Genomic DNA, 22,542 nt, shown 5'->3' on the forward strand with positions numbered 1-22,542 from the left:
AATTACAGTGAGTGAATTTTAAGGTATATAAATTACACCTCAATAAAGCTGTTAAAAAATAAAAATAAATATTTGTGGAACGAGTAAATGATCTATCTCCCTCCCTGAGGCTGTAAACTCCGTAAGAGAAGCTAAATCCCCCAAATCTAGAAGAGTGACTGGCATCTAGCAGGCGCGGAACAAACATCCCGTCTGAACAGTGAATCTATGAATGAATGAGGAGAGGAAGGACTCTTACCGGAGATCCCGGACTGCAGCTTCCGGGTCGCTGCTCCGCACGTCGCCGCGAGACTAGCCCGGCGATTGGCCAGCGGAGCCGGGGTGTCCAGGACGGGGACCAACAGCGTGCTCGGAGAATCCCCTAGGCGGGTCCGTGGGGCGGGGCTCCCAGGGGGCGGGGCTTCCAGGGGCGGGCTCCCGGCGCGGGCTGCGCGGCTGCGCAGTACTGCCGCCGCGGTCGCTGTGGTGAGAGGAGTGGGCACGATGGCTGGGCCCGCGTGGATATCCAAGGTGAGCGCCTGGCAGGCCCACGTGTGACTGGCGGGCGGGCCGCGTGCTGGGCGGGGGCAGGCGCGCGGCCGGCTGGGGACAGTTAGGGAGAGTCTGTCCTGGCCGCCTGTGCGCCTCGCTCCGTGGCCCGCGTGCGGTGTGTAGGCAGCCCCGCTCTCGGAAGGTAGCACCTGGGGCGGGGACGGCATCAGGGTCAAGGCGGGGGGCGCAGGTCCTGCTCCGGGCAGCATCCCGGTTCCACCGCCGGCATCTGCCCCGACCGGAGCCCAGGCCGCGCGCGGAGCCCGGGAAGGTCACCGGAGCCACCGCCCCGGCTCCGCCATCCCGGCGGCTTCCGAGGCTGCGGCCCTGCAGCCTGCTGATCGCGCGGAGAGTCCCCTCCAGCACGGCCCAGGCCTCCCCCCGGTGTCTGCTCCGGCCCGGGCCGGGTAACCTCCCAGGTGAGGGAATCCCGAAGTCATTTTCCTGCCAGACTTTTTCTCCCTTAGAACTCTTCCCAGTCTGATCGTGTAGCTATTTCCCCTTCAAAGGACACAGGGTACCTTGCACCTTGGAATTGCTATCTGAACACTGGGAGACTGGGAGGGGGAGACCAGCATCGCCTTTCTTTCACCTTTTATTGGTGAGAATCCTGCGTTCTCACCTTGACAGCTCGGATGCCTGCCGCAGCTGGATAGGGTTTCTGACCATCTCTGCAATTCTTTGGTTCCTCAGTGGAACTAACTGTGCCTGAAAACGTAATTGCTCAAGATCACACAGAAAGTCCGTGTCAGAACTGGAAGAGGAACCCAGATGTCTCGGGATTCCCAGTTCCAAGTCCCATTCTGCCTACTCTGTGGCCAAGGTCACACAACGAATTATAGGCAGAGGGAAAAATGGGCCCTCAGGTCTCCTGTTGCTCTTAAAGAATGATCCCCTAGAAACCTACCATAAGCAATTTAATTTTTTTCTATAAAATTTGATACTGTATTTCTCCTTTGTTTTAAGTTTAAAGCGAGGTCCACATGCACTGTTACTTAGTGAAAAGCAGTCTACACTGGAGTTTAGGAGTCTTAGGTTTAAATATTGCCAGTACCATTGATTGGCTGCGTGACCCTGAGCAAATTACTTAACATCTCTGAGCCTTGATAAGCCATCTGTAAAATATCTATACTTGCTTCACAGAGTTGTTTGAGGATTGAAAAAAATAATGTGAGAGCACCTAATACATGCAGAAGGAACACAAAAACCTGAAGCTTTCCTAGCTGTCAATATATTTATCTTACAGTCTTCAAGCAGACAGTTGCGCCTCAGTAGCTAGGTTTTATTTAGTAACTGGGTTCTGCTTTGTTACCCTCTTCAGACCTGGATTTGTGTATGATGGTAATTTATTTCACATTGGCTCCTGAAGGTAAAGCAACTTCTGTGTCATTGTCTAAACAGAAGTCAATCCTTTAATCACTGAGCTTACACTTAACATCCAATCATCTTTGGTAGGTACATTAAGCTTCAGAATGAGGGACTAAATAAAACAGCTAGTAAATTTGTTTTGCCTTTAGCGTGGTCTACAAGAAAAAAGCCACATAGTAGGAATTCAGAAAGTGTCAGAGGACGAGGTTCTCCTCTGACATGGAATGGACTCCCCGTGTGACCTTTGGCAGTCATTTGACCTCTGTGGACCAGTTTCTCCCTTTAGGGACTGGGGTAGACAGTGCCTCGGAAGCTGATGTCCCAGAATTATGAGACAGCTGAGCTGGATGTGAGTTTCAATCAGAACAAGTCCTCTATTAGCGTTCCATTTAAGGTTTTATTTGAAAAAAAGAGATCTGCAGCTTAAATTTATTTTTTTCTAAAAAAGCTTTATTTAGAAAAAATAGTGAGTTTCTAAAGACCTTTCTGGCTCTAAAATACTATAATTATAACGAGGCACTTCCCCCATCAGGAAGCTTTTATTGAGTGAGTACCTGCCATACATTCTACACTGTATTTATATGTTTTTAAGTTGGAGGATGAAGGTAAAAAAGGAAATGAGGTGCTATGGATGAAGATGGCCCAGGAAGTCAGAAGTTCAGTCCATATTCTGTGAGCCTGGCCTTAGTCTCCTTATCTGAAAAGGGCTACTAATACAATCTCTCCAGGTTTTATTAAAATAAAATGATGTAACATATGTACAAGTATACTATAAAGTAGAAGTCAGCCTGTGCTTTAAAAAATCTTGTCTTAAAAGTTCCGGGTCATTCTAATGATTTAGATGCAATACTACCTTATTCTAAGATCACGAAGGAGAGATGACAAAGATGAAGAAGACTGGTTGTTAGAGAAAATCATTGCAAGTATTAAAGCTATTTGCTGGAGTGGGAACTCATCAGATAGAGAGATGCTTGAGGCTGGCCTCAGTTTTTCCAAAAGTATTCTGAGCACCTACTGTGAGCTAGGCACTGTTCTAGGTACTGGAGATAGAACAGTGAACAAAACATGAAAATCTTTGCCTCATGGATTTACATTTTAAATCAGTTATTTTGGTTGGGTCTTTTGTCACAAAGACATGGGCCGTTTTTTTTTTTTTTTTATTTTTATTGGAATGTAGTTGATTTACAGTGTTGTGTTAGTTTCAGGTGTACAGCAAAGTGAATCAGTTATACATATACATATAGCCCCCCCCCTTTTTTTTAGATTCTTTTCCCATGTAGGCCATTACAGAGTATTGAGTAGGGTTCCCTGTGCTATACAGCAGGTTCTTATTAGTTATCTATTTTATATATAGTAGTGTATATATGTCAGTCCCAATCTCAACATGGGCCTGTTTTTTTTTTTTAATTAATTAATTTATTTTGACTGCACCAGATCTTAATTGCAGCATGCGAGATCTTCGTTGGGGCACGCGGACTTCTTAGTTGTGGCATGCAGACTCTTAGTTGCGGCATGCAGACTCTTAGTTACGGCATGCATGCGAGATCTAGTTCCTGACCAGGGATCGAACCCAGGCCCCCTGCATTGGGAGCGTGGAGTCTTACTCACTGGACCACCAGGGAAGTCCTGACATGGGCCTGTTTTGAGTGAATGTTTTTTCTCTTTCTGGGGTGTGGGGAGAAGGACTCATGCAAATTTTATAACGTAGCCTTTAAATGGTCTCCCTTCCAATAGCCCATTTGCTGGTGGATGAATCATGTCCTAGGATTAAGTTTTTGGCCAGTGGTTTTGGCATAGCATATTCTTTTGGGTCTCACCCTGTCTTTTATTGTCGGTCCAGAGAGATGACTGTAGATGCCAGGTTAGAGGATACAATTCGTTCACAGCTCCTTGGCTGTTGGTTGGTGTCTCTTTAGTGGATGCTGACATTACAGCAAAGGTTCAGGACTTACAAGAACTGTCCCCCAAAATGAAGACTAAGGATATAACAAATGTATCTTTGCTCATATATCTAGCATGAAAAAAAGTTAACATTTAAAACTTTTAATGAATTATTATTTATTTATTAAATAATTTTATTTATTTTTGGTGGTGTTGGGTCTTCATTGCTGCGTGCGGGCTTTCTCTAGTTGCGGTGAGCTGGGGCTACTCTTAGTTGCGGTGCGTGGGCTTCTCATTACGGTGGGCTTCTCTTGTTGTGGAGCACGGGCTCTAGGCCTGCGGGCTATAGTAGTTGTGGCACGCAGGCTCTAGAGCGCAGGCTCAGTAGTTGTGGTGCATGGGCTTAGTTGCTCCGCGGCATGTGGGATCTTTCCGGACCAGGGATCGAACCCGTGTCCCCTGCATTGGCAGGTGGATTCTTATCCACTGCACCACCAGGGAAGTCACTAAAACTTTTAATGAATTTTAATACCTTTGGTTTATGTACCCAATTTCTTTGATTATATTGTTTATTATAATGTAATATGACTTTGTACCAGTTTTCAAGGACTGAATTATTAAAGTTCAAAATAACCTTTCAAAATTTATATTTCTGGTGTGTCATAGTGTTAAGTGGAAAAAAAATGTACCGGTGGTAACATCTTGGGGTAGTGGGATTAGTAGGTCACACTTCTTTTCTTTTTTTGTATCTTTCCCCTGTCCCAGCGATTAACAATAATGACCATGTCACTTATATTATCAGAAGAAGTAGATAATTTATTTAAAATCTTCATTCTGTATGACACAGGTGTCAAAATAGTATTAAATAAACTGTTAGATTTTTATTATAAAGTGTAATTTCTTAATATTCATGGGAGAAGAATAGGCATAATGTATAATTGGAGGAGCCCTGAACTAAGAGTCGGGAGACCCAGATTGTGGTCTCTTTGTGGTCACTCTGTGACCTTAGGCAAATCCCTACTCTTTGGACCCACTGTCTCCACTGTATAGTGAGTGAGTTGGGCTCTGGGATTAATAAGGACCCTGCTGGCTCTTAAAATTAGTGATAGTTTTCTTAGAGTGTGTGTTACCCCCAAATTGACCCAGTGGTCAAGAATGTTGACATTAAACCATCCAGATCATCTGAGAAAAATCCAGTGTTTGAGCTAAAAAAGTAGAGTTTCATTCTAGCTTCAGCATCTTTTGACAACTTTTCATAAAATTGACTTTAAAAGTACATAAATTGTACTTACATTCTCAAAGCAAAGGTAAACTGAATATTTCAGTTTGCAAATCCAAAAGAGCTTGCTACATTGAGCTAATACGTGAGAAAAATAATCCTCGGAAATTCCTGACTATATCTGCAAAGTTGCAGCATTATCAACTGTCAGAAATGGTTCCATCTCTACCTTTTAACTATATGTGGTTTAATTCTGTATGTAACATTTCTTTGTTGATATTAAATGTAGGTCTCTCGGCTGCTGGTGGCATTCCACAACCAAAAACAGGTGACCAGAGGTTTTGCTGGTGGTGTGAGTATAATTACGTCTTTTATTTTTTCCTTTTAGAAGTTTCTCAAGAAAGATGCTTAGACACATTATATAGCATTTAATCTTCACTTATTTAAAATTAGGAAAATTGGCCATACTTATACTGTACATTTAAATTATTGGTGAACATGCATACATCTATTAGGTCACTTGCACATTAAAAAAAAATTGTATTATAGCTGGTGCTGTAAGCCTATCACATTAATATCTTGAAGGAGGCTTGTTAAAAATAGTTATAAAATAGAATATAAAAAACCAGATATTATCTAAAGATAGCTACTACCCTTGAGCCTGTTACTTTATTTCACAATCTCATTTGGATAAGACAGTTTTTTTCCAAACTAGTACAAGTTGAGACAAAATTGTTGAGAAGCTTCAGAACCTGCTTTGCATTTTTATTTTGTGAGCTTCCCTGAAAACAGTAGATTGATCGCCAATTAGGAATGCCTCAAACATCTATAAGCCCTGTAGGCTTATATGTATCAATACTTGGCTTCCGTAGTCTTCATAGACTCTTGTGTTAGCGGATCATCTATTTCTCATTAAATCTGCTGCTTTTAGAATTCCCAGCGTTAGAGTTCTGTGCTTTAAAAGCTGATACCACATTTTTAGAGCATTCTAAGACTGTGGGTCAGTGACTTCCTGTATGTTTTTATTTTACTTCCTTCTTACAGAATCTGATTTGGATTTCATAATTCCTATACTCCCATATAACATCTTACCCTGTGAGGGATTTATAAGACCATAGTATATCTTTTTTCATTTACTTTCTGAACTGTGGAAGTAAAGTAGTTTTTTCTGGTGGCCTGATGACGTTTGTTATTACATGTTGGGAGAACAGGAAGAAGAAGCCAACGGGGTTCTTTTGGCTCTGCTTTTGCTGCAAAAGATGCAGAATGAGGCTTGCGCTTTAAGGATAGTTAAGCTAGCATTTCAAACGCATTCTGAAAGCTAATGAGATGATCATTGCTCTCTGCTATTATTTAATTTTCAGGCTGTCCATTAAAAAATATATATTGGCCTGGTGGGGAGGGGGTTATATTTGAAAGAAATAAGAGAAACTAATTTTTAAAAAATATTTCTTCAGTTGTACAGAAAAATTCAGAAATAATTAGTCCACCTGCTTTGGGAGCATCACTGGAAGGTAGAAGACCAGGGAAATGTAAATCAATGATTTTTTAAAAAAGGAGCACAGGCAACTGGCACTGAAAAAGGCCAGGGACCGTTGTCTGAACCAAACTTCTAGGTAGGGGAAATACCCAAATAATGACATATATAGTTTCCAGATGGTAATCCTCATTTAAATCCTCTCATCATTTCCCTTTGCACATTTTTTTCTGTGTTTGAAATGCTGGCTGTATTTTGTTTGAAGCCTTTGAACTAAATCGTTGATGTTACATTATAAATACACTTGTCATTCTAAGTGTAATTCAGACACTGCAGGTATGATCACATACCCTATTCTTGTTGGTTCCAAATAAACTCTGCTGAGCTTATTTGGATTACTTTTGTCATTAGGAGCCAATTTTATAAAGGAAATCAGGAAAATGGAGACCCTCTCTTGATGTGAAGTCTCATTTTCTGAGTGCCAAAACAGACCTCAGCGGTACTCTGGAAGTGTCTGAGAGTGTTTTGTAAGACTGAACGAGTTGCATGAGAAACCGAACTTTCTAGGCTCCCGGTGGAGAGGAAAGCGCTTGCCTTCCTGGGAAACCCTCTAAATTTTAGTGAGAGAACATTGTTGAAATGTTTTGCTCTCCTTGGTTTTACAGACTTGAATTAATTGGTCTCTTTGTAGTTTGTCTGAAACGAAACAGCAATTGGGAAGTTTACCTGGTAGTTTATTTTTGTTTTATCTGGAGAGCATCACTTAAGTTCTTTTTAAAACCTCTGGGCTCAGCTAGGGAGTAGAGTTGTGGAGTCTCTTGATTCTTGGCTCCACTTTGATAAGCCGTTGGAAGGTAGGTCTGTTTTCTTAAAGGCATTTCTTATGAGTTAAGAAAACCCATAAACTGGATTTCTTTGTCAATGATGTTCCTTTTTAAACCTTCAAAAATCAATTCTGACTGTCTTCTTTGATGATTTCTTATATTCAGGTTAAGACGGTAACTTTAATTCCAGGAGATGGAATTGGCCCAGAAATTTCAGCCACAGTTATGAAGATTTTTGATGCTGCCAAAGTAAGTGAGCTTAAAAAATACTTTTGATAATAATTTGTAGAAAAGTTTTCTTAGCCAGTTGGAGACCGTGAACTCTTAGGATGAATTGTTCACGTTTGTATGAAGTTGGTGAGGTCTGTTAAATTTCACAGATTCTGAGTGAAAGAGTGTTGTTTGCTGCCGTCATTGTCAATAGTTTAAGGTACTGTATTGGCATCAGTTATATATAAAGTAATCCAAGTAGTACTGTCATTTTTGTGGACTTCTGAACACTGCCTGGGTTTAAAGTCTTTAAGCCCCGCCAAGTCACCTGTCTATCTCATTTTTCCTTCCTGCCAAAAAAAAGAGAATAGAATTGATATTTCAAAAAACTATATAGGGCATTTTGAAAGATTCTTTTTTTTTTTTTTTCCTGGTGTGGAAATATCAAGTATGAGGTATTATTATCCAACAGCCTAGCCTTCAATGCAGGTAGATATTTAAAAATCTAGAGAATTTAGGAAACTTGGACTTTGTTTGACCTGATGCTTTATTCTTGATATTTATAGCTGCTAGGCGAAATAATGTGTAAGATTAAATCAGGGTTGTTATGATACCAACAGCTATAAGTCAAGGAATTCAATTTATTTATACTAAACATACATTGTTTTTCTATATGAGTTTTTAATTAAAACTCCTACAGAGGAAATGATGCTTATACAATAGCATTCCCCAAGGGAACTGAAATATGATCGCTCTCAGCTGTAAGCTCCTCGTGAACAAGGAGCACAAGTCTTGCTCTGTGTTCCTATTCCTAGTGCGTGCCCAGTTGGCTGTCAGATGTGTGTGTACACACTGAAGGGTGTGGGTGAAAAGAAAGGATAACGCTGGTTTATTCCTTAAAACTTCTTTCATAGGTTATATAATATGTCTTTTTTTTTCTTAACAGCTTTATTGAGATTTAATTCATATATTGTTCAATTCATCATGTAAAGTGTACAGTTCATTCATGGAGTTGTGCAACCATCACCATAGTCTAATTTTAGAACATTTTCGTCACCCAGAAAGAAACCCCATACTCATCAGCAGTCACTCCCCATCACCCTTCTGTCTCCCACCCTACCCCCTCCCATCACCATCCCTAGGCGACCACTAATCTACTTTCTCTCTCTGTAGATTTGCCTGTTCTGGACATTTCATATAAATAGATTCTTAAAATTACATGGTTTTTGTGTGATGAATTGGGAGATTGGGATTGACATATATATACTAATATGTATAAAATAGATAACTATTAAGAACCTGCTGTATAAAAAATAAATAAAATAAAATTCAAAACTTAAAAAAAAAATTACATGGTTTTTGTGATTGGCTCTTTTCTTAGCATAATATTTTCAAGATTCATCCATGTATCAGTACTATGTGATATTTCTGTGAATCATATTTCTCTGCTCCTTATGATATTATAATTATAGCCACGTTAACAGTGATTGTGAAAAAAAGAAGTAGGCAGGTGGCAGCTAGGAGTGATGACTGGACAAGGGTAATGTGGAGAATCCATCTGGACATGCTAGAGTATGACATCTCTTCTTGCATGCCAGGAACTTTCCGGGCCTTTATTGTATGTGTTTTCACCAGTTGCCTCCAAAGTGAGGAAGTTTGTTTATAACTGTAGTGTGAATGTCAGTGACATGTAGGTCTTTCCAGTTCACTGTGCTCTGTGGTGTGGCATCTAGGCACCTATTCAGTGGGAGGAGCGGAATGTCACCGCCATTCAAGGACCGGGAGGAAAGTGGATGATCCCTCCAGAAGCCAAAGAGTCCATGGATAAGAACAAGATGGGCTTGAAAGGTAGCACTGAAGTGAATATGATGCTTATTATTGATTTCTGCTACAGGTGTTATATTTATCTTTACCTAGATTTATCTTTTGTATAATTTTTACATTTTTATTTTAATTCATACATGCTTAAGGTCATGATTCAAAATATTAGCATGTGACAGATTGGAATTCAGCATAGGCTTTAAATCCAGACAGATCCACTATGAATCTCATCCCTGCTGCTTACTGGCTGGGAGGCTTGGGCAAATTTCTTACTCTTTTTTTTCCCCTTTACCTTTAAATGACAGCAATAGGGAATTCCCTGGCAGTCCAGTGGTTAGGACTCAGTGCTTTCACTGCCTAGGGCCTGGACTCGATCCCTGATCAGGGAACTAAGATCCCGAAGACCGGCACAGTGCAGCCAAAAAAAAAAAAAAAAAAATGACAGCAATAGAGTTGATACCTCATAGGGAGGTGGTGTCATAGGATTAGCTAATGTCAAGGACCTGATACCGTGCTTGGTCCTCAGTCAGTAGATGCTCAATGCAGTTGATATTCCAGAAAGCTTCATTGAGGAAATTTCTTCCTTCATCTGAATCTGAGGGAAAGGGTAAAGTTAGAGGCAGAACATATTTTACAAGGTAGCCCAGGTGGGTCTGTAGGTGACACAGGGAGTAGGCACTGAATGTTGCCTGAGAGTGACCAGCCATGGATGGACTCATTTACGATGAAGAGAACATCAGACTCAGAAACAGAGCACCTGTCTGCCCTTTTAAATGACGCTTGCTCTGTTGTAAAAGTGTCCCTTGATTCATGAAGTGTGCATGTTAGATGTGTCACAAAGCTACTTCATGCCCAAAGAAAGGATCCTAAATACATCTCTGATGGAATACTGGAAAAAATAAAAATTGGTATTTCAAATACAGTTGGCTCTCCATATCCACATGTGCATCCGTGGATTCACAATCATGTATGGAAAAGATTAAAAAAACAAATTCTGGGCTGGGACATCCCAGTCCTGGTTGGTCCTCTCGCCCGCCACCGGTGTGACCAGTCCGCGCAGCCAGCCCGGTTAGCCTGGTCTGCACTGCCCCCCGGCCAGCTGGTCTCCCACCGCAACCATGGATGCCATCAAGAAGTTGCAGATGCTAAAGCTGGACAAGGAGAATGCCGTCCACTGCGCTGAGCAGGCCGAGGCCGACAAGAAGCAAGCTGAGGACCGCAGCAAGCGGCTGGAGGAGGAGCGGCAGGCCCTCCAGAAGAAGCTGAAAGGGACGGAGGGCGAGGTGGAAAAGTATTCTGAATCAGTGAAGGATGCCCAGGAGAAACTGGAGCAGGCTGAGAAGAGAGCCACCGATGCCAGGGCAGATGTGGCCTCCCTGAACCACTGCACTCAGCTGGTAGAGGAGGAGGTGGACCAGGTGCAGGAGCGCCTGGCTACAGCCCTGCAAAAGCTGGAGGAGGCTGACAAGGCAGCTGATGAGAGTGAGAGAGGGATGAAGGTCATGGAAAACTGAGCTATGAAGGATGAGGAAAAGATGGAGATGCAGCTGAAGGAGGCCAAGCACATCGCTGAGGATTCAGACCGCAAATATGAGGAGGTGGCCAGGAAGCTAGTGATCCTGGAAGGAGAGCTGGAGCCCTCAGAAGAGACAGCTGAGGTGGCTGAGAGCCGGGAGGACGATCTTCGAACCACGGACCAGGCCCTCAAGTCCCTGATGGCCTCAGAGGAGGCGTATTCCACCAAAGAAAATAAATATGAAGAGGAGATCAAACTGCTGGAGGAGAAGCTAAAGGAGGCTGAGACCCGAGCAGAGTCTGCCAAAAGGTCGGTGGCAAAGTTGGAGAAAACCATTGATGACCTGGAAGAGACCTTGGCCAGTGCCAAGGAGGAGAACGTGGAGGTTCGCCAGACCCTCGACCAGACCCTGCTGGAGCTCAACGGTTGTTGAGGGGGCTGGCCCTGCCCCCAGCCAGGCTATAGTTGCCACCCCAACGAATAAAACTGGTGTTACCAGCAAAAAAAAAAAAAAAAAAATCCACAAAGTTCCAAAAAGCAAAACTTGAATTTTTTCACCGGCAACTATTTACATAGTGTTTACATTATATTAGGTATCATAAGTAGTCTAGAGATGATTTAGTTTACAGGAGGATGTGTGTAGGCTATATGCAAATACTATGTCATTTTATAATAAGGGGCTTGAACATCCATGGATTTTGGTATCTGCTGGGTCCTGGATCAATCCCTCCCCCCAAACCCCCATGCCGAGGGACAAGTGTCAACACTATGTACTTGTGTTTATAAAGGAAAAGAAAAGACCAGACTGTATCCTCTTGTCATCTGGGTATTCTTCTTTATTACAGGCCCTTTAAAAACCCCAGTAGCCGCGGGTCACCCATCCATGAATTTATTGCTGCGTAAAACATTTGACCTTTATGCAAATGTCCGACCATGTGTCTCAATCGAAGGCTATAAAACCCCTTACAGTGATGTAAATATTGTCACCATTCGAGAGAACACGGAAGGAGAATACAGTGGAATTGAGCATGTGGTATGTTCATTTGGATACTTTTTCATTCTTAGTTGGTTTGCTTTCTGTGCACTTGGGACCTTTGTTCAAATTCCCAGTTGAAAATATTTCCCAAAGACAGTTCTCTCGCATTGTGTGAGGAGTTGTGGGTGTTTGTCTTGTCCTGGATCTCTGGCTGACAGTACTCAAGTGGATGCCTGGGCGAGGGGGTGTGGTGCTTCAGGGTATGGGCTTGGGAACTTGTCCTCTGTGTGAATTTTGAATCCTCAACTTCATACGTAACCATCTCTGCACCTTGGTTTTCCTCATCTGTGCGGTGAGGCTTATAATACCTGGCTCCTAGGACTGGAGTGAACGTGATTAACCTCACTGACATACCATATGCATGATGCTTGCCTTGGCAGCTGGTGCCATGCAAGCCTGCCACGGATGGTGTTGTCTGCACACTGCTGGCAGTCCAGGACCGGGTTGTTGCCATACCCTTTCAGCGAGGCAGGACTTCCTCTGTTTCAGATTGTGGATGGAGTTGTGCAGAGTATCAAGCTCATTACTGAGGGGGCGAGCAAGCGCATCGCGGAGTTTGCCTTTGAGTATGCGCGGAACAATCTCCGGAGCAACGTCACGGCCGTGCACAAAGCCAACATCATGTGAGTCCCTGTGGGCGGCGCTCCCTCCGGCTTTGTGGGCGAGGAGCAGTGACAGGGCTTTCCTTTCCTCTCTCCAGCTTGCTCATTGACTCCTGATAGCTCTGGAAAATGGCCTTGTAGCCAGTCAGAGGGTCAGGCATTTCTCTTGTGTCAGAATATCCTATTTAATGTGCTTCATTGGGTGGTTGACTGGAGCAGGTTTGGAGGGAGCCAGAATTCAGGTCCCGGAAGTTTAAGGAGGGCCTGAGAACCATCGGGGAAGGAAGCCGGAGAGTCTGGATCCCCAGGTGCGGTGGGCAGTTAGCTAAGGCCACATCTGTAAAAGGGCAGTCGTTTCTGTGTTAGGAGGGAATAGCAGGAATGTTTCTGAGATGGCCACCTGCTCAGGGGCTTAAAATATTGCTCATAGTGCTAATACTATCTGATGTATTATTCTAGCAGTTTGAATTCTTCTCAGCCCTAGTGTATTAAAGGCTAACTCAGTGTATTAGGAAGCAGGTTTCCTAACCTAAGAAAAGTGTTGAACATGTAAAATAGTAAAACCATTTAAATAATTGAATAAGTTAACCTTTTAAGGCAATTTTAATGTTTTCTTATTAATAGATATTTCATAATTCTTGCTGGATAACACTATAAAAATATAGTCTCTTTATTATGATCAAACTATATTACATTTTTAACTCTTTTGTGCTTCCAGAAGTATCCTAAAACATTTAAATTTGCATTTTACTGATTGCCAAAAAAAATAATTTTACTGTAATTGAAATCAGATATCTGGAACTTAAATTTCTTGAACTTACTTTACTTCTCTGATTTGATCTTTTTCTCTCTGTAAGTCTTTGCTTTCAACAATTTTTATTTGATTAAATACAGGCGAATGTCAGATGGGCTTTTTCTGCAAAAATGCAGGGAAGTTGCAGAAAACTATAAAGATATTAAATTTAATGAGATGTACCTTGATACAGTATGTTTGAATGTAAGTATATATTCACACTTACCTGCTACTTTTTGTGGTATATAGTGTGTCCGTGTGGTGCACAGTTTTTGATTGCTAAACGCACAAATGCATTTTTTGTAGATGGTCCAGGATCCGTCCCAGTTTGATGTCCTTGTTATGCCAAATTTGTATGGAGACATCCTTAGGTGAGTCTGGCTATACCTTTTAGCCTACAGTTTATTTATAAATGTCATAAAATAAATTGTGGCTTACAAATTTTAATCAAATACTATAAATAAAGCCACAAGTTGAATTCTGACAATTCAGGTGGTGATATCAATGGTGATATGCTGGATGGGTTACTCATTCATTTGCCAAATCAGCTCTGGGCTCTTGCTCCCTGACCATCAGTTCCCTCTTCCCATTTTACAGATATTTTATTGGTTGGTTGATTGATTGATTTCAGTGTTTTATCATGTGTAGCTAGGTAAGTGCGTGTTCATTTTTATAAATTTTTTGTAACTTTTGGCATAATTTCAGACTTACAGAAAAGTTGCAAGAATGGTACAAAGAATTCCTGTGTACTCAGCACCCACATTCACCAAATGTTAACATTTTACCAGACTTACTTTATTACTCCCTCTCTCTCTCTCTCTCTTTCTTCTTCTCTCCTTTTCCCTCCCTTCATCCTCCTCCTCCTTCTTCTTTTTTCTCTCTTTGTCTCTACACACATACACGTGATGGTGGTCAAATGGTGCTTTTGTAAGTACATCATTCCTTCTACATCTATTAGTTGGCATTCTACCATAAGGATAAGCTTTTCCTTCTCTTTTATTTATTTGTTTACTTATTTACCTATATCAATTTGGACTCCTAGTTTCTATTTTATTTAGTGGTTATATCCATCACTATCATCTTTTATATTGATGCATATGTTGTGCAGACTTGGCCAGTGGGAGTCCCTTTGAACTGTCTCTGTATCCTTTTGACACAGCCCATCATTTGCTTTCTGGCACAATAAGGTGCTTCAGGCTCATCCTATATTTTCCTAACTGTAGTCCTGGAATCAACCATTTCTCTAAGGAGCCCAGGTTCCTTTTAGTGGAGAATGGTATTTAAAGATGAAAGTCTGGGTGCTAGGTGAGACGTTTTATTTTTCAAAATATCCTTTGAAATGCTTTTCTGCCCCCAGTGACCTGTGTGCAGGACTGATTGGAGGTCTCGGTGTGACACCAAGTGGCAACATTGGAGCCAATGGAGTTGCAATCTTCGAGTCGGTAAGGACCCTGGTGACACCTGAAGCAGAATTCAAGTCAGAATGACATGAGAACCCAGGAGGGCTTATCTGCATAAATATATTTTAACTCTTGAGTTCTTCCAATTGTCAGAAGAAAATGAAGCTTGGTTTATTCATTCGTTTTCCTCTTATTTCTTTTTTATCCTTATTATTTATTATGTATCCTTCCTCAGTTAAAATATTTTACTGAAAGTTGGACTGGATAAGATTGTTAGTCCATATTTTTGCACTTAAAAAAGAATTACTTTAGCTCTTTATTTTTCTGAGGTTTTATTTCTAAGACATGTGTCTGAGCAGTTATTTGGTAGCTATTTTTCATCGGTGAGGAAAGCTGATTAAGAGCCCAGCTTCCCTGGAAGAGGGCTGTTTGCTCCTGTCTCCCTCCTGACTGCACCCTTTTCCCCCCTACCTGGGCAGGTTCACGGGACCGCCCCAGACATTGCGGGCAAGGACATGGCCAACCCCACGGCCCTCCTGCTCAGTGCCGTGATGATGCTGCGCCACATGGGGCTTTTTGACCACGCTGCAAAGATTGAGACAGCATGTTTTGCTACAATTAAGGATGGGAAGGTATTGGTAATCTTGCCACACTTCTGCTGGGTAAAATGCATTTCCTCCTTGGGTTTTATGTGTGTGAAGGACCGATGATGGTTCTTCTCAAGAGGGCCAAAGGATTGGATGTCGAACAGGCATTCTTAATGTGGGCTCCCTGAGTGAACTCGGGGGGTCTGCACACGTGTGTGCATTTTCTGAAGAGAGGATTAACGTATTTCATCAGGGAAGGGCTGAGAAGCACTGTGGTAGGGGCACCAGGGTGCAATGGAAAGAGCAGTGGTGTGGGCGTCAGAGCAGTGCAGGCCCAGTTACCCTGTTGTTACCTGTGGGATCTTGGCCAAGTCCATTAATTTTTCTTGGCAGCTTTTTCCTCTTCCCAGCAAACATCTATTGCATACATGATAAGGTATGGAGAATATAATAAAATGAGGAATAAGGTATGGTCTCAGGCCTCAAGGAGCTTGGAATCTAGCAGTAGTACAGATGCAGATGTGTCTATAATACAGTGGAGCTATATATTATACTATGTGCATCTGTGATATAAAAGTAATGTAGAAGTTTTATAGAAGTAATAATGGCTGATATTAATTGAATACTTTCGTGATTTTATATTCATTATATATATCTCAGCAAATCTCTACTCCTATGTGACATAGATACTGTAATTAAGCCCATTTTATAGATGAGGAAACCGAGGCACAGAGAGATTAAGTAAGTTTGTGCAAGGTCTCACAGCTCCTAACTGGCAAAGTTGGGGTTCACACCCAGTCTGGCTCTTACCCAACAAGCTTCACTGTTTCCATAAGCAGTTGTGACTCATAGGAGGGTTGTGATCAATTATTCTGAAAGTGGGAGGAGAACAGAGGAGGTCATGGCTTTACAAGGCTGGGCCTGAAAGGCTAATCCCTAGTCTGAGGTCTCTTCCTTTTTTTAAAAACTAGCATTTTAAAAAAGGATAAAATATACATAGTATAAAATCAACCATTTTAATAATTTTTGAGGCACAGAGTCTATTGGTATTAAATATTAATACTTTAAATAGTGTTGTGCGACCTTCACCACCATCCATCTCCAGACTTCTTCATTTTCCTAAACTGAAACCGTCCCAATTAAACAATAATTTACCTATTTTCTGCCATTCCCCCAGCCCCTGGCAACCACCATCTACTTTCTGTCTCTATGAATTTGACTACTCTAGGTGCCTCATGTAAGTGGAATCATATACTATTTGTAACATTGTGACCGGCTTATTTCACTTAGCATAATATCTTCAAGGTTTGCTTCTTCTTTTTAAAAAATTCTATAATTTGAAATTCTTACGGCCAAAATATAAGAAACCCAAGCTTGTTTTTAACAGCCTGATATAGTCATATTGAAGGGCATGAGATTATATATATTTTTTATTCTGACGCTGTATTTGAGAAGCTACTCATAGAGCCCAGCAGAGAGATGCCTAAATTACACAGTAGGCCCTTTAAATTGTTTAGGATGCGATGGGACAAGAGAATTAAATATACTGAGTTCCGTTTGGGAGTAAAGAGAGCATAAGCTGGTAGAAAACAGAGAATATGGGAGGATTTCTTTCTTAAAGAAGGGAATTTAAGAGTTAAGTGATTTAAATATTTCCTTAGTATTTGTTTCTTAGCCTCCAAAAAATAGGTCAAAGTGTGTCTTTTAAAAAAAAAAAAATTTAAAAATCCCCAAGGAATTTATGCAACCTCTTGTTTAGATTTGCTGTCATTTAAGTGTCTGTAATCAAATGCTTCCTTAGGGTCTATTGTATGGACAAAGGGAAAATTTTTGGAAAGCCTCCCTGCTTCCCTTTCCAAGTCCTCCTGGGGTAGGTGGATGGTGGTGGAGCGGGTCTCACTTTGAAATGAGGAACTAAATGAAAGAGTAGTCAGGTAACTCACTCAGCTGGTATCTCACCGAGAGCTTTAAATAAAAACATCCTTGCTTTGGTTTAATGTGTGGATACATTTTTTATCTTTGCTTTTTCCTTTTCTCAGAGCTTAACAAAAGATTTGGGAGGCAATGCAAAATGCTCAGACTTCACGGAAGAAATCTGTCGCCGAGTAAAAGATTTAGATTAAGGCTTCTACAAATGGTTTTGCCACAGTCACTCCTAACGGACTCCATGTCAGCCTGTATTAGAATACCTCCCATTATGTATGCATTTATGCATTTGTTGCTTGTTCCTTGACAGAGTACATTTTTAGACCTGGCCTTTTCTTAACAAAATCTGTGCAGAGGATGCAGGTGATGTCCCTGGGCCTGCTTTCAAAGGACTTTATCCAAGTGCTTGTTTTATTTATTAAATGTCTAGCTGGTACACATTTTTTGAAAACTCTAAGTGGACCATATCATTTGCCATTGTTAACCATTTTACGCTTCAGTTACAACAGTTTTTCTTTAACTGTAAATATCATGATACAGAATTAATACGAGAAAACATATAACTTTTTCAAGAAAAATGATTTCCTTGGTTTATGAAAAATATAATGGAAATAAAATAGAATGTTGATGTATTAGCACAAGATGATAGTCTTATAAAACTAAACGGGCACAAGAGAAATTTCCTGGGAAAGTTTACATCAAAAACAGTGAATATGGTATATTTCTTAGTGATATGGAAAGTAAAGACTGATTTGTGCTTTACATGAATTACTGAGTATGAATAAAGACTTCAGATCCGAGAACTATATAATGAGAGATGTAGTTTTTGTTAATAAGATATGGGTAATATATCGGGTACAAAGACACAAATGCATTGTGTGTTCAATTATTTTTATCTTGAGATGATTGACTATTCCTGGTGAGAGCTTTTAATGGAGTGGTCCTTCCTTTTCATTGGACATACGTCAAGCATCGTGTGTAACGCAGCCCTTGATCCCCTGTGCAGACCCTGAGTCAGACATGGGAGCCGACCATTGTGTGCGATCACTCTTCCCCAGCATGTCTGTCTCTGTCTGGAAGTGGACCACACTCCCACTGATACTGCTAAAAGGCCTGACCATATAAAATTTGACTGCAGTTGAGGACCCTGGGGTGCTGGCTATTAACTTTATATTTCAGTGGCTACCCCTTCCCCAAAACACCAAATTACCACCCTGTGCCTCAGCACCACCAATAAAAGATGAGTTGCAGACTCAGCCTGAGATGAGTCACAAAATCGTGCCACCCTGGGGCTTGCCTTAGCTTTTGACCTTCAGGCACGTCCCCATCCCTCCTCCATTCCCCATCCTTAGCATGATTTTTCTTTAATCTTCAGACACTAAGTCACTATTTTCATGAACCCTTTGGTCCCACACCAGAGGCAACTCATGTCCTTCTTGGCCCTTGTGTAACATTGCAAACCTGTGGCTTTGCATTGTGTACCCTGGTCACAAGGGGATTTCTTAACAACAACAAATACCCCTGTCTGGGTCCTTTTTTAGGCTGGTAACCAGACTTACAACCTTATATGTATTTTACTTTGTTTAAACTGCTGCTGCTGTTTTATTGAATTGTACTAATTATCAGTGACCCTTGGGTTTACACTAATAAAGAATTCCCAAACGAATTGAGGTGTATGCTTTCTCTACCGATTTCCCATTTAGATGCCTTAGGTCATTTTGGCTCAGTTTGCTACTAAGAATGGCTGCTTCAAGTATTCAGAGTGGGCAGGGTGAGGGGACACGGGTTCGATCTCTGGTTGGGGAACTAAGATTCCACAAGCTGTATGGCTCAGCCAAAACAAACAAACAAAAAACAGAGTGGGCAGGGTGGCATGGTGGTGACAGACTAGCACCCAATTGACTGCTTTCACTAGAATGCTCCACTTGACCTCCTCCCACACCTTGGCTTATTCCAGGGCACTAGAGGTCATTGGTATACCTATTGCACAGTGTCCTGTGGGTTAAATAACCACTACTCTGGACTGATCTGCTGCTCTATTGACAAAAAAATGAGGTACTTGTTGACAGTTCTGTTAAAAAGTTTAATTTCAAATTACACATTAAATACAATCAAATAGGCAGCAGCAGTTTTATTAAGCATCAGAGTCAGTGGGTGTGTGTATGGTGGAGTGCCTGGTAATGGGATGATGGGGTCGGCAATGTCCAACAAGATTCCAGAGTAAGTCGGGTGTTAGGTGAGTTACAACTGAGCGCTTTCCCTGCGGCACACTGGTTAGCCGAGCCATCTTCCCCCTCCTCCCTCCCCCAACACCCAGCCTCCTGTTAAGTGAGCTACCAGCCTGTTAAATCTACCTGGAACTAAGGCCAAAAACTGTCAGCCCTTTAGTTCTGGAAAGAGAGTTGATCTCACTTGTCACCCAAATAAAAAGCAATACATTTAAAACTATCCACACATGAAGCGTCTCGGCATAAGACCTGGCAAATGTAGATGCCAGGACCGTACCTGACCCAGAGAACCTAACAGACTTGCCAGAAGTCCATGTGCCCAGACTGAAGAGGACCTGGGGGTCAGGAAAATAGCCTGCCATCTTCAGGAGAAACCCGGGAAGGACGACCCCTGATTACTTTTTTTGCTCTTGGTAAAAGCAATCGATGGTATCTTTGTACTTCTCTAGGACTGTGAGCCGTTTCAGCTTCATTGTGGGACCTAAAAGAGAAATTGGAAGAAATGAGTGAGGCCTGGGCTCTGAGATGTCTGAGAAGGTGTATGGTAAACATCTAGACTCAGTGCGTCCCAGAACTCTGGAATTAAGCCAGACCAACAAGTAGCCATCCTCCAAGATGGCCCATGGTGATCCCTGCTCCTGGTGGTCACACCCCTGTGTGGCTCCTTCCCACACTGTACCAGGGTTGGTCTAAGTGGCCGGTAGAATACAGAGGAAGTGGGGTAATTTACATGACAATAACTGATAGGCAAATCATCTCTGCATTTCAGTGAAAGTTCATATGATGTTGGATGTAATGCTTTGATTGCTTGTGATTGATAGGGTAGGGGAAAGCCCTGGCCAGGGAGGGCCTCTGGCATGGTCTTTATGAGAGGTCTTCCTCATATCACTTTTCTTGGCCTTGGTTCTCTCCTCTAATGCAAGGTTAAAAGGGCTCTGATTTGTGTAGCTTCAACTCCATTTTGTGCTAACTCATACTTGGCTGTGTAACTGGAGACTTCAAAATCAAAGCCATTTATATAAACTGCTTAGAGAGGACAACTATCTGGTTGACCTTGCATTCAATTTGCTGGCACCAGACAACCAGATAAGCTCAGGGTCTCTGATAGCAGCTCAGCATTACTGTGGATAGTTGCATCTGGGTTCAGCCTTGATGGTTTGGAGGGAATCTCATTGAAGGAGCCATTTGCATACCCACCCCGCTATGCCATGAACACCCCAAGATGCTACAGCCAAGAGCGACTTCATCCATCCAACTGAGGCCATACCAGAGGCCTTTTCTGGTTCTGTGGACCATGGTCCAGAAGGGCTTCCAACCTTTACCTGTTGCATGAGCTGATTTTACAAAAGATTATGGTGGTCTCACTCCCTAGAGCCAGATGACTCCAGCCCAAACACTAACAGGAACTTGGTGTCTGCCTGGTGGTCCCACTGTGATTTCAGGGGAAAATGGTTCCTTAGTCAAAACAAAGTTAAATGTTATACGTTCAAATTAACGAATTCCAGCACATATCTTATACACTGAACAGGCCCTACCTAACCACAAGCCCAGGCACTGAGCAATCAATGTCCTCCCACAGGAAGGAGGTGGGTGTCATCCAAAGTGCCGTCAGGGACCTTCTGTTTGCCATGGCTGCTTCCTAGTGGGCACCTCCCAGGCTCTGCCATGGCCTCTGCCCTCCTGCACAGCCCCTGCAATAGTGTAAAGAAAACACCTACCCAACTCTCCACCCAAAATGGAGAAGTCCCTCTCAAGAACGGCCCACTTCTGGATGTGGTAGGGTCGGGCAGCTGCATTCATGTTGACTCTCTGGATCCCCTCTTCAATGGCCTGATACACGGCCTCATCCTTCTTCCCCACGACCTCCGATACTGTGGTGGCTTTGCTGCCCACTCTCTGGCAGAACTCCACAGCTTGCTCCGTCAGATTATCAGTTGGGTCAGAGGTGTCAGGGTCCAGAGTGCACTGAAAAGCCAGAGATAGATCAAAACCAAGCCTCACTCCACAAGATGTGTGCCCTGGTCTTGGAGGAGGTCGCACTGCTGATCATCAAGGATGTGGATCACTGTGAGCTCTGTTTCAAAGAGACGGTTCTAGAATGAGTAGGATGCTACTCGGACTGCGTTGAGCCCCGTGCTGGGGTGGAAGGAAGGGAGGTCTGAGATTGAGATGACCTCAGCCAGTGAGATCATCTTTTAAAACAGGGACCATAATTCTGGCCCCGTCTACTACCCTTGTATCAGATACCAGATTGGTTATCTGCTGAGGGGACTGAGGGCAGCAGCACTGTGTAAACTGGACTGTACTGGAACACACAGAAGATCATCAGGGCAGCATACTATTAACTGTATTACCAGGGGCAGAAGGGATTTCCATGCGCTACGGCTGCCCCTTAGTGCAGGCAGCACTGACTAGTTATTCCAGAATACAGTCATGAGATCCAGACGTGTCCTGGCTGAACATGGCTTCTGCTGGGGCCAGACCCACAGACCACCCACTGGCTGCTCCTCCAGAGCCAGACCCCTCCCCACCCCCACCCCCCCAACACACCTTCAAGGTGAGCAGCATGGACAGGAACTTCCTCTGGTCCCCGATCAGCACGGCATTGCTGATGATGGGTAGCTCTGTCTTCACGGCCTCCTCAATGGGCACAGGGGGCACATTCTCCCCGCCAGCCGTGATGATTAATTCTGGGGAGGCAAGGCCAGGCCCCCGGCACAGGCTTTAGTCCAGGTACTCAGGCCAAGTGCACCCAGACTCTGCCTGGAGAGCCGACCCTCTAAGCAGGACCCAGGCTCGATCACACATCTGCCTGCGTGATTTCCAGAAAGGTGTTTACCCACTCACCGAGCTTCAGTTTCCCCTGGGAAATTGGGGCATGGGATTCCCACAGGGATGCTGAGGGCACTGTATCCACTTGGGCAAAGTAAGCAAAGCACCTCTTCCACGGAGGTGTCCCCAACTTACTTCCCTGGGAGAGCCAAGTTGTTCATGGGAAATTTCTTTGAAATCTCATGCTCTATTTTAAATTTTATGTCCAATTTGTGTTCTACTCTGCCTCATATCCATGTTTGCATATAAAAATACATATTTATGTCCTCAAATTTTCTGGAAAGACTTGCC

At 42.8% G+C, this 22,542-nt stretch overlaps 2 protein-coding genes and 1 pseudogene across 2 annotated transcripts in view; 2 read left to right on the forward strand and 1 right to left on the reverse strand.

The window, feature by feature from the left end:
- The first annotated feature begins 418 nt into the window (after window positions 1-418).
- IDH3A (isocitrate dehydrogenase (NAD(+)) 3 catalytic subunit alpha) lies at window positions 419-18,857 on the forward strand. Its single transcript, XM_061181848.1, has 11 exons — window positions 419-510; window positions 5,289-5,351; window positions 7,466-7,549; window positions 9,244-9,358; window positions 11,693-11,880; window positions 12,373-12,506; window positions 13,380-13,482; window positions 13,585-13,649; window positions 14,636-14,720; window positions 15,158-15,310; window positions 17,305-18,857. Exons 1-11 carry the CDS (start codon window positions 484-486, stop codon window positions 17,386-17,388), a joined length of 1,101 nt encoding a protein of 366 aa, XP_061037831.1. The 5' UTR covers window positions 419-483; the 3' UTR covers window positions 17,389-18,857.
- LOC133085012 (tropomyosin beta chain-like) lies at window positions 10,269-11,313 on the forward strand (annotated as a pseudogene).
- A 957-nt stretch (window positions 18,858-19,814) lies between the features above and the next one.
- ACSBG1 (acyl-CoA synthetase bubblegum family member 1) overlaps window positions 19,815-22,542 on the reverse strand; it is a 49,666-nt gene continuing 46,938 nt past the window's right edge. The window contains exons 12-14 of the mRNA XM_061181847.1: window positions 21,970-22,109; window positions 21,138-21,384; window positions 19,815-19,900 (exon numbers count right to left, since the gene is read on the reverse strand). Of these exons, the coding sequence (XP_061037830.1) occupies window positions 19,815-19,900; window positions 21,138-21,384; window positions 21,970-22,109 (473 nt within the window). The remainder of the gene's footprint in view (window positions 19,901-21,137; window positions 21,385-21,969; window positions 22,110-22,542) is intronic.

Source organism: Eubalaena glacialis, chromosome 2 (genome assembly GCF_028564815.1).
Source record: "Eubalaena glacialis isolate mEubGla1 chromosome 2, mEubGla1.1.hap2.+ XY, whole genome shotgun sequence".
NCBI lineage: Eukaryota > Metazoa > Chordata > Mammalia > Artiodactyla > Balaenidae > Eubalaena > Eubalaena glacialis.

Bases quoted from the DNA above. Each gene is read 5' to 3' on its own strand.
- IDH3A (XM_061181848.1), top strand. From the start codon at position 484: ATGGCTGGGCCCGCGTGGATATCCAAG. The intron at 7,550-9,243 runs GTAAGTGAGCTT...TGTGGCATCTAG, and splicing joins AGATTTTTGATGCTGCCAAA to GCACCTATTCAGTGGGAGGA. The intron at 9,359-11,692 runs GTAGCACTGAAG...TCTTTATTACAG, and splicing joins GAACAAGATGGGCTTGAAAG to GCCCTTTAAAAACCCCAGTA.